At 42.9% G+C, this 12,051-nt stretch overlaps 1 protein-coding gene across 1 annotated transcript; it reads left to right on the top strand.

The window, feature by feature from the left end:
- Window positions 1–3,124: 3,124 nt before the first annotated feature.
- LOC125532538 (pentatricopeptide repeat-containing protein At3g51320-like) lies at window positions 3,125–5,159 on the top strand. Its single transcript, XM_048696573.1, has 2 exons — window positions 3,125–3,161; window positions 4,531–5,159. Exons 1-2 carry the CDS (start codon window positions 3,125–3,127, stop codon window positions 5,157–5,159), a joined length of 666 nt encoding a protein of 221 aa, XP_048552530.1.
- Window positions 5,160–12,051: the final 6,892 nt, after the last annotated feature.

The following is a 12,051-nucleotide window of genomic DNA, read 5'->3' as shown; positions in this document are numbered from 1 at the left end:
ATATAGTAAAAATGGTGCAATTAAATTTTTCAAAGTGAAAGAATACATTCTAAAAAATTGGAGAGCTCGTGAAAACAAAAACTGCCACCAGAAAAACACCACCAACAGTTCAGAAAAGCGGCTCTTATGGCGTGCACAAACACACACGCTTTGTTGATGATTTGCATATTCTCTAAAACAAATAAAGAGAAGAACGATAAAAGTAAATGAATTATTTTATGTCTAAAAAAATAGAAGCCACTACTTCTATATGAAAAAAGTGAGCTCACCTAAAAAATCGAGAAGTTCAATAAACAATAACGAATTTTAGAAATGAAGTTCTTTGATTTTTATAAAAATCTTAGATTTTCCCCGATACTAAAGACTAAAACCACGAAGTTCCATTTAAAAAATGGAGTAGTTCAATGCATATTAAAAACTTAGTTTTTTCTCACTAATAAATAATAAAACAAAGAAGTTCAATTTTTAAAAGAAGAGCAGTTTGATATTTATTTGAACTCAGTTTTTTCCGGTTACAAAATAATAAGACCAATAAGTTCTATTAGAAATAACGAAGAAGTTCGATCTTTCTAAAAACCTCTAATTTTCACATTTCTAAAAAACACACCGAGAAGTTTAAATAAAAAAAGTTAGAGCGGTTCAATGTCTATAAAAAACTCAAATATTTTCCATTACCAAAGTGAAATAGAGAGAAGTTCAAAGTGATAACAGCCAGAAGTTCACGTACTGCACGGTGTGTGTTTTCATATGAGAAAATAGAATAAAAAGTTAAAGTGTAAAAATTTTAGTGCTAGAAGTTCAGGTGCTCAGCACGGGGAAGTTCAAAAACTTCTTGTGAGAGAGGCAATCGGCACCATATATCAGTTGTGTAACTCTGATGAACGGGTGAGAAATTACGAACAAAAAACATGGTAGAAGTTCAAGCGAAAACAGCGGGAAGTGCGATGATTATAGAAAACTTAGATTTTTCTCGTTATTAAAGAATGAAAAAAAGAAGTTCCAAAATAAAACAACAAGAAGTTCAACATTTAAAAATAGAGTACTTCAAAATTTCATAAAAAGATTAAAGAAATAAAATCAGGAAGTCCATATTAAAAAGATGAAGAAGTTCGATGATTATAGAAAACTCAAATTTTCCTCGTTATTAAAGATTGGAAACAAGAAGTTCAAAAATAAAAACAAGAAGTTCAACTTTTAAAAATAGAGCGCTTCAAGATTTTATAAAAAAGGATTAAGAAATTCAGATAAATATTTATAAAAACTCAAATATTTTCACGTAACCGAGAGAAGTTCGATTGATAACTGCCAGAAGTTCACGTACTACACGGTGTGCATTTTATATTAAAAAAAGAATACAAAAGAAAAGACTAAAAGCTTTGTTGTTATAAGTGCAACTCCTCGGTCAAAGAAAGTTAAAAAAAATATTGCCAGAGAGGTTTGTACAAAAGGAGTATCATTTGTGTAACACTGACGGAATGGATGAGGAAATTACAAACAAAAATACGTCACAGAAGTTCAACGTGAAAACAGCATGAAGTTCAACTACTGCGCTGAATGAATTTCAGATAAAAAACTTTTAAAACCATTGCGAGTATGAAAAAATGATCAACACGGGAAAGTTATGTGCTTACAACAGCTTTCCACCGGTATATCACTTGCTCAATTCTGGTGAGTGGATGGAGAGTTACGAGCAGTGGATGGAGACCTACGAACAAAAAAATCACGTGAAAAACAGAGTGAAGTTCAGGTACACGCGTCGAGAAATTCAGGTTCTTCACGCGGTGCATTTTCGAAGAATCTGTTTCGCGATAAAGGCAGAACGAATGATCTCGCCATTTTCGAAATTACAGGAAAACGGATAGGAATCAGAGAAAACCATGAACATGGAAAAGTTTCGCATTTTCCGTAGTTTTTCAGAGGTATATTATTTGCCTCATTCCGATAAAGTTTGTAGAAATTACGAGAAAAATACGTTTTTAACCATTTTCCAAATTAATTAAAACCGTAAGGAATTAGGACAAACAATATATACAAAAAAGTTTCGCCATTGTTCAAGCTTTCCAACGCCATATCATTTGCCGCATTCGGACGTACGGTTAAAAAATTAGCTTGAAAATACGAACTCGGTGGAACTTGTATCAGTTTCTAAATTACTTTTAAACCGTTCAAAATTAGAAAACACTTTTAACAAAAGAAAGCAGCACATTTTCATAAGCTTTCCAACGCCATATTATTTGCCTCAATTGGATTGGCCGTTTAGAAATGGCATCGAAAATACAAACTCGGGTGTTCCATTTGCGAAATTCTACGATTTTCCGAATTACTCTTTAACCATAGGGAATTAGAGAAAACTTTCAACATATAGAAGGAGCGGTTTTGCAGCAGCTTTCCAACTCCATATTATTTGCCTCATTCCGATAAACGGTTTTAAAATGCGATCGAAAATACGATTCACGTTTTTTGTATGAAGAAAAAACGGTTTTCAAAACTGCTTTTAAACCGCTTACATTTTGCCAAAAATTTAACTTGGGTCATGACACTGATGTCCATAGCTTTCCAATGATATATCGCAAGCCCCATTTGGACACCTTTTAGCTGAAGTTCAACCTAGTACTCGGGGAAGGTCAGACGCGTTACTTGGGAAGTTCATGCTGTGATCAGAATGTTATTCTGATCCCGTGACCAAAGAGCTTTGCCATCAGCCAACAGACGGCAAATATGCCACGTGTTAGTTGCCTGTGCAACCTAGGGCAATAGGCTGGCTATTTGGATGCTTTGTCGTCTGCTGGCAGACGGAAAAGACCATTGTATTTTTGCCGTCAGCCAGCAGACGGCAAAGAAATCAAATGGGCCAGCCCCCCAGGTGCTGCCACGTGGACCGCTATGTCGTCCGCTGGCAGACGGCAAATTTGCAAAGGTCTTTGCCGTCTGCCAGCAGACGACAAAGCACGCCATTAACCCACTAACGGCCTATAGCTGACACGTGTGCCGTCCAGTTCCTTTGCCGTCCGCCAGCTGACGACAAAGATGCCTTTGCCATAGCTCGTTTATCTGGACCTGTTGCCGTCTGCTGGCGGATGGCAAAGGCCTTTGCCGTCTGCCAGGTATGCCTTTGCTGTCCGCCATGGCTGACGACAAAGTTCCTGATTCCTATAGTGCAAGTGTGACTATCTATAGACCCTCCTAAGGGCACACGATTGTAGCTGGGAAAATAAGCTACTCGTCATCATCGATGTCTTGGTAGAAACCACCTGTAGTGTCGGGGAACTCCTCTGCAATAGTTTAATTAAGAAAACATGAGTACGAAGGTACTCAGCAACACGTACATCAGAACTAACTACATATGCATCATTATCAAAAGAGTGCTGTGGAGTTTAGCTGCAACAAGCCAACTTTGACTAAGTGACTATATTGTACTACGACTACCAGTATTTTCTTTATGGTGAGACAACGCACACAGATCCACCAGCTAGCACTATAGAAAAAAGACACATCCGTGACATTTTGGCCCGAACGATAAGTTTTTCTGTCATGCTTATGACACTTCTATGACGACAATTGTGACAAATACACATATCATCATAGATGTGGTGGGCTCCTACTTCTATGACAAAAATCATGACAGAAAATGGGCTTTTCGTCCTAGACGAGCCGGAGACGCGCCTGGATGACATTCTTTGGGCCGTCCATGATGAAAAAAAAATCATGGTAGAAGCGAGGGCGAGGAAAATATCAGGGAGTTCCCGGTTACGATGGATGGTCAGGGCCGAGCGATGCACTGTCGCTTGCGTGTTTCTCTCTTATGTGTGTGTGCGAGGGCATTGGCTAACTGAATCCGAGCGATTACACTAGCTACGTTACTGAACCCGAGCGATCGATCCCTTAACAGAACCCAAACGATTCATTCGCTGCTTACTGAATCCAAGCGAGTCCTTCACTGCTGCTAACTGAACCCGAGCGATGGATCGCTACTGCTGCTTACTGAAGCCGATCAAGCCCACATGCGAGACGTAGCCAACCGGTATTGGGTTGCCTCGCGATGAACAGTGACCGTTGGTACCGTGCGTGCGGTGCATAGAACGAGGCGAGACGTGGTGAGTTGAGCCGGTTGGTTGGCTTTGGATGAACAGTTCCCGGTGGGGGTTGGATGAACAAAACCCCGTGGTAGTAGGCGGTTGCCGCTGGATGAACATGACCCCGAGGAGGCTGCACACCCTAGCCGGTTGGGGGTGGATGAACAGGACCCCGTGGAGGCTCTATGAATAGTAGGCAGTGGATCCTGGAGGATGACGGTGGATAAACAATACCCCGTGAAGGCTGGAGCGAGAGGCAGTAGACAGTGGATGAACAGTAGCCAGTGGAGTCCCGTTTTACGGTACGCCACACCCCTCACAATGAACAGGACCCGTTTCAACCGTAGGTACACAAGATCCCTCCCGATCAACAGGACCCCATTTCAACCATAGACACTCGAACAGAAGTCTGTTTTTTCAGTTAGGCTCCATGTGTTTTCGAGTTTGATATATCTAGCACCTACCTTTTCAAGGAAGAATGGTTCAAATGACCAATGGGTTCTGCGACCAGATGAAGTCACTTTCATTGGTGTACTCTGCGCGTGTACCCGTTTAGGTCTCCTGGATGCCGGGAAGGTATATTTCAACCAGATGACCACGACATACAGTCTCAGGCCAACATTCGCACACTATTGGTGCATGGAGAATCTGTATGTGAGTGTTGGCCTTTTGGAAGAAGTAGAGGGCCTCTTGAAGAGCGTGCCAGAGGAGCTGAAGGCACGTGCATTGGGTGGTTTGCTCGGGCTGTGCCGGTTCAGAGGGGAATGGAAACTTGGGGAACGTATAGCCCTCAGGTTGATCGAGCTGGAACCAAGCAACTGTGCTCACTATGCTCTGTTGTGTAGTGTATATGCTTCGGCGGGAAGATGGGAAGATACTCACAGGGTGAAGGCTATCATAAAGGAAAGCGATGAGAGGTTCAGTCCTGGACACCGTCTTGTGGATCTAAATGAGATTGCTAACGAATTCAAAACTAGGGAGAGGCAACCTGAGAACCAGGAAATATATGTTATCCTGGATGACTTGGTGTCAAAGCTGCAGTTTACAAGCAGAGAAGATGAGCAAACTGAACCAGGGATAAAATAGTGCAGTATACGAGCTGCACGGGTTTTGAGCAGGCAGGCAGGAGGCAGCTAGCTGAAACAGTAAGCTATGTTGTGACCCCACATGTAAGACACAGGGTTGCAAGAAGTGTATTCCCCAGGTGTACAAGCCGTTTAAGATTCTCGAGTCGGAAATGTTTGAGATGATATGTTGCATATACAGATGCATACAAGTGACACTCCACACACAGTCCATATAAGAAACTCAGGGTGCCCTGTTCTTCATGAAAATCCTCTGACAGCATGGTTCTGCCTGGGAGGATAATAAGATCGAGCACTTGAGATATATTACCAAAATGACTGTGTTGCCGCATCTCTGCTGGTTCGTGTGGATGGAGGGTACAAGTTTGGGTATACTGGGGATGAAGGCAACAGAGCTGAAGGGCTGGCCTGTAGTTATTTGGTGAGCACAAAATATTGGTCATACATTTGGCACAGGATGAAGGTTGCAACCATGAGATTTTCTTTTGCCTTTCTCCCATACTGACAGTTGACTGGAATTAGTGCAAGGCAAGTTTAAGAGAAGCCAAGTCTTGTGTAGAGTATCTTACCCTTTTTTCCTACACCTTTATATGGTCAGCTTGTCAGGCCAATGTCTCCTGATGAAATTTTGATAATGATGCCATTCGAATTTTGGTCATACTTTTGGCATAAGATGAAGGGTGCGGCCACGGGAGTTTCTTTTGCCTTTTTCCTGCACTGAAGTTGACTGTAATTGGCACTAGGCAAGTTCAAGAGAAGTCAAGTCTTGCGTAGTTTTTTTTCTTATTACACTTTCTTATGGTCAGCTGGTCAGGTCAATGTCTCCTGATGAAATTTTCATAATGATGCCATTCAAGCCCTTGTTGTAGAAGTAGCAAATAATTGAATACATGGGTTCATTGTAGTTCTGTTGTTGATGGACAACTTAAGTTAATGATTGATAATACCAGTGCACAAAACCACCATCGCACGCCGATATGGAACCTGAATGTTAGTATCTTTTTAGCATTTGCTTTCTACAGCTCTTTTTAGCTTTTAATTAGTGACTACCTGAATGCCTACACACTAGTAGAAAAACGACCTAATGTGAAGCACGTTAGTACTGGTTCGTGGCGAACCTCTAGTACCGGTTCGTGCCACGAACCGATACTAAAGAGGTTGTGGCACGCCGTGGTCCGGCTGGGGCCCCACCAGCACCTTTAGTACCGGTTCATACCACAAACCGGTACTAGACGTTTTTAGTTGTAGCGGGTTTTTAGTCACACCTCGCTCCGCTAACAGAGATTTTACCACCTTAAATATGTTACTTCTCAAACTATCATAACCACTTGGTCTTCATTGAACTCTATGTGTAAAATGTGTGGCCACAATATGAGTTTTCTCCGGTTTCTAAACCAATGAGGACTCATATTGTCAATTCAGATTGTACACAAAAAGATCATTGATGATCAATGTATTTTTGATGTATTTCTCTATAAAGAAATATAAGAGCATTTAGATCACTATTTTAGTAATCTGAATGCTCTTATATTTCTTTATAGAGGGGATATATTTTTATATTTTTACGAATCGGTGCAAAAAAGTAGAGATGGTTACGGCAAAAATAGATGCACTTCGTGTACAAACTGGACACTCTCTTTCGAAGTATCAGGGTTTCGGATGAAAACTCATCTGTTACACCGGCTATTCAAAATTTTAATTAATTATTACAACTCCAGGAATTTTTGTGCGTTCATTATGCATCATTCAACGCCACATCGTCAACTTTCAACCCTTTCTGACATAACTTGATATTTTTGATGCATTTACTGATTTGTTTTGAACTAAATGACCCTGAAATTGAAAAACACTATAAATGAACTCTGAAAAGGTTGAAACTTGGCATGGTATCATCATTTCACTCACATGGCATGTGCAAAAAAGTAGAGATGGTTACGGCAAAAACTGGATGCACTTCGTGTACAAACTGGACACTCTCTTTCGAAGTACCAAGGTTTCGGACGAAAACTCATCTGTTACAAAGGCACTTCATTATTTTGAACTTATTACAACTCCGGAATTTTTGTGCGTTCATTATGCATCATTCAACGCCACATCGTCAACTTTCAACCCTTTCTGACATAACTTGATATTTTTGATGCATTTACTGATTTGTTTTGAACTAAATGACCCTGAAATTGAAAAACACTATAAATGAACTCTGAAAAGGTTGAAACTTGGCATGGTATCATCATTTCACCCACATGGCATGTGCAAAAAATTAGAGATGGTTACGGCAAAAACTGAATGCACTTCGTGTACAAATTGGACACTCTCTTTCGAAGTATCAGAGTTTCGGAGAAAAAATCATCTGTTACACCAGCTATTCAAAATTTTAATAACTTATTACAACTCCAGACTTTTTGTGTATTCATTATGCACCATTCAGAAATCCGTGCACCCTCTTCGTTCTACACCATGTTGTCGCCTCGAGCCAATGTAGCAGCGTTGCCGCTCGCTCCGGCTTCGTCATTTGTCGGTCCCTCTTATGAGGGTATTTTTACCCCCATTCGAGGGTTTTCTCCCCTATGTCCGGTGCTTTTGTATTTCTATGAGAAGAAATATGGCACCCACGATTCCTAGTAGTAAGTCGTCGGCATATCGCGCGTAACAAATCCTTATTAATAAGGAATGGCTTTTAAAGGGGGCTAGCTTACGGGCCCGGCCTCTCTCTGACCTGATAACTAGTATCGCCTCCCCGCCCAGCTCTATCAGCAGGCCCCTTCTTTTGCAATACTTAAGAAGGTCTCTCATGGCCAAATTCTTATTAAAGCCTTCTCTACCATTGATTTCGGCCTTCGGGGTCAACCCAGCGGCTAGGGAAGGGGAGCTTGAGGACGTCGGGGTCCTCGTCCAGCCAGTGTGTGACGAGGTCGAGGGCACATGCCATCGAAACGGTCGGTTCTTCTTCTTCGGTGGCGGCACCCCTCTTCCCGTCGGGGTTTTCTCCACGGCCGGCGTATGCTCCACCGGCACCCCCACAGTAAGCTCATCTAATCTCCCCTTGCTTCATAGTTAGGTTTCTTAGGGTAGATTAGATTGTGGACATCGGATTTGATTCGATTCGATTCGAGCGGACTCGATCCGAATCCATTGTTTTGGGGATGAATTTGTGTGCATGCCTATCATGTTGATGTTGTTTTTGCCTATCATGTTGGTGTTGTTTGTGCTGTTTGTGTTGAATGCTAGTGTTAGATTAGATTGATGACGGTGAATGCTAGTGTGTTCACTCCAAATGGTACTGTTGATGATGTTCTTAGTATTGTTTTGCTGTTGTTAGTGATCTTCTTAGCATTTGTTTTGCTGTTGTTAGTATTGTTCTTCATGTTGTTACTGCCATATTGTTAGTTTGTTCACTCCACATTGTTCATGCTGCTGTTCTTAGCATTGTTCTTAGTGTGTATGTTGTTCTGTTGTTGCTCTTCTTGTGTATGTTAGTGATGTCTTCATAAGATGATCAACATAGTGTGTATGTTATGCAAGTGTGTTGCATGTTGTTCTTGATGTTGTTAGGCTACTTGAATGCATGATCAACATAGGACATTGCATGTGCATGCTAGTAGGACATACTTGGAGGCCAAAAATAGTAGTAGGACATACATGATTAGAGTAGGACAATGAATTTTGGCATGTGCACTTGGAATGATATGTTAGCACTAATCATTGTTTTGCTCTGATCATTGTTTGCTCTTATCATTTTTAGATCTGGCCATTGTTTGCATTGATCACTATTAGCACTGATCAGTGTTAACTTTGATCGGTGATCACTGATGATTGCTAGCTCTGATTAGTGGTATTTGCACTGCCAATGATCATCTCTCATTGTTGCTTACCGTCGTCCACCATGATGACAAGATAATGAAGACGGAGTGGGACAGAGCCGGCCGAGGAGCACATGTCATTGTCGGCGCAGAGGGTGCGAAGGACCTCATCCCCATGAACCAGTGGCTAAAGAGGGTGGTGGTTCCTGGCAGGGTGGAGTACATGAGCATATTGTTGGAAATATGCCCTAGAGGCAATAATAAATTGATTATTATTATATTTCCTTGTTCTTGATAATCGTTTATTATCCATGCTATAATTGTATTGATAGGAAACTCAGATACATGTGTGGATACATAGACAACATCATGTCCCTAGTAAGCCTCTAGTTGACTAGCTCCTTGCTCAACAGATGGTTACGATTTCCTGACCATGGACATTGGATGTCGTTGATAACGGGATCACATCATTAGGAGAATGATGTGATGGACAAGACCCAATCCTAAGCATAGCACTAGATCGTGTAGTTCGTATGCTAAAGCTTTTCTAATGTCAAGTATCATTTCCTTAGACCATGAGATTGTGCAACTCCCGGATACCGTAGGAGTGCTTTGGGTGTGCCAAACGTCACAACGTAACTGGGTGGCTATAAAGGTACACTACAGGTATCTCCGAAAGTGTCTGTTGGGTTGGCACGAATCGAGACTGGGATTTGTCACTCCGTGTGACGGAGAGGTATCTCTGGGCCCACTCGGTAGGACATCATCATAATGTGCACAATGTGATCAAGGAGTTGATCACGGGATGATGTGTTACGGAACGAGTAAAGAGACTTGCCGGTAACGAGATTGAACAAGGTATCGGGATACCAACGATCGAATCTCGGGCAAGTATCGTACCGCTAGACAAAGGGAATTGTATACGGGATTGATTAAGTCCTTGACATCGTGGTTCATCCGATGAGATCATCGTGGAACATGTGGGAGCCAACATGGGTATCCAGATCCCACTGTTGGTTATTGACCGGAGAGTCATCTCGGTCATGTCTGCATGTCTCCCGAACCCGTAGGGTCTACACACTTAAGGTTCGGTGACGCTAGGGTTATAGAGATATAAGTATGCGGTAACCCGAAAGTTGTTCGGAGTCCCGGATGAGATCCCGGACATCACGAGGAGTTCCGTAATGGTCCGGAGGTAAAGAATTATATATAGGAAGTGCTATTTCGGCCATCGGGACAAGTTTCGGGGTCACCGGTATTGTACCAGGACAACCGGAAGGGTCCCGGGGGTCCACCGGATGGAGCCACCTGCCCCGGGGGGCCACATGGGCTGTAGGGGGTGCGCCTTGGCCTATATGGGCCAAGGGCACCAGCCCCAAGAGGCCCATGCGCCAAAGGGACAAGAGGAGGGGAGAGTCCTAAAGGGGGAAGGCACCTCCGAGGTGCCTTGGGGAGGATGGACTCCTTCCCCCCTTGGCCGCACCCTTCCTTGGAGGAAGGGGCAAGGCTGCGCCCTCCCCCTCTCCCTTGGCCCTATATATAGTGGGGGAAAGGGAGGGCAACCATACCTAAGTCCTGGCGCCTCCCTCTCCCTCCCATGGCACATATTCCTCCTCCCGCAGCGCTTGGCGAAGCCCTGTTGGAATCCCGCTACTTCCACCACCATGCCGTCGTGCTGCTGGATCTCCATCAACCTCTCCTTTCCCCTTGCTGGATCAAGAAGGAGGAGATGTCGCTGCTCCGTACGTGTGTTGAACGCGGAGGTGCCGTCCGTTCGGCGCTAGGATCATCGGTGATTTGGATCACGACGAGTACGACTCCATCAACCCCGTTCTCTTGAACGCTTCCGCGCACGATCTACAAGGGTATGTAGATCCACTCCTCCCTCATTGCTATATGACTCCATAGATTGATCTTGGTGACACGTAGGAAAATTTTGAATTTATGCTACGTTCCCCAACAGTGGTATCAGAGCTAGGTCTATGCGTAGTTTCTATGCACGAGTAGAACACAAAGTAGTTGTGGGCGTTGATTTTGTTCAATATGCTTGCCGTTACTAGTCTTATCTTGATTTGGCGGCATCGTGGGATGAAGCGGCCCAGACCGACCTTACACGTACTCTTACGTGAGACTGGTTCCACCGACTGACATGCACTAGTTGCATAAGGTGGCTAGCGGGTGTCTGTCTCTCCCACTTTAGTCGGATCGGATTCGATGAAAAGGGTCCTTATGAAGGGTAAATAGCAATTGGCATATCACGTTGTGGTTTTTGCGTAGGTAAGAAACGTTCTTGCTAGAAACCCATAGCATCCACGTAAAACATGCAAACAACAATTAGAGGACGTCTAACTTGTTTTTGCAGGGTATGCTATGTGATGTGATATGGCCAAAAGGATGTGATGAATGATATATGTGATGTATGAGATTGATCATGTTCTTGTAATAGGAATCACGACTTGCATGTCGATGAGTATGACAACCGGCAGGAGCCATAGGAGTTGTCTTTATTTATTGTATGACCTACGTGTCAACATAAACGTCATGTAATTACTTTACTGCTAACCGTTAGCTGTAGTAGTAGAAGTAATAATTGGCGAGACAACTTCATGGAGACACGATGATGGAGATCATGATGATGGAGATCATGGTGTCATGCCGGTGACGATGATGATCATGGAGCCCCGAAGATGGAGATCAAAATGAGCAATATGATATTGGCCATATCATGTCACTATTTGATTGCATGTGATGTTTATCATGTTTATACATCTTATTTGCTTAGAACGACGGCGGTAGTAAATAAGATGATCCCTCATAATAATTTCAAGAAAGTGTTTCCCTAACTGTGCACCATTGCGACAGTTCGTTGTTTCAAAGCACCACGTGATGATCGGGTGTTTGATTCGGACGTTCACATACAACGGGTGTAAGACAGATTTACACATGCAAACACTTAGGTTGACTTGACGAGCCTAGCATGTACAGACATGGCCTCGGAACACAGAAGACCGAAAGGTCGAGCATGAGTCGTATGGTAGATACGATCAACATGAAGATGTTCACCGATGTTGACTAGTTCGTCTCACGTGATGA

The sequence above is a fragment of the Triticum urartu genome, chromosome 1, assembly GCF_003073215.2.
Source record: "Triticum urartu cultivar G1812 chromosome 1, Tu2.1, whole genome shotgun sequence".
Lineage (NCBI taxonomy): Eukaryota > Viridiplantae > Streptophyta > Magnoliopsida > Poales > Poaceae > Triticum > Triticum urartu.
Note: the sequence above shows the minus strand (reverse complement) of the source record. Positions and strands in the feature narration are given on the sequence as shown.

Bases quoted from the DNA above. Each gene is read 5' to 3' on its own strand.
- LOC125532538 (XM_048696573.1), top strand. From the start codon at position 3,125: ATGGCTGACGACAAAGTTCCTGATTCCTATAGTGCAA. The intron at 3,162-4,530 runs GTGTGACTATCT...TGATATATCTAG, and splicing joins TCCTGATTCCTATAGTGCAA to CACCTACCTTTTCAAGGAAG.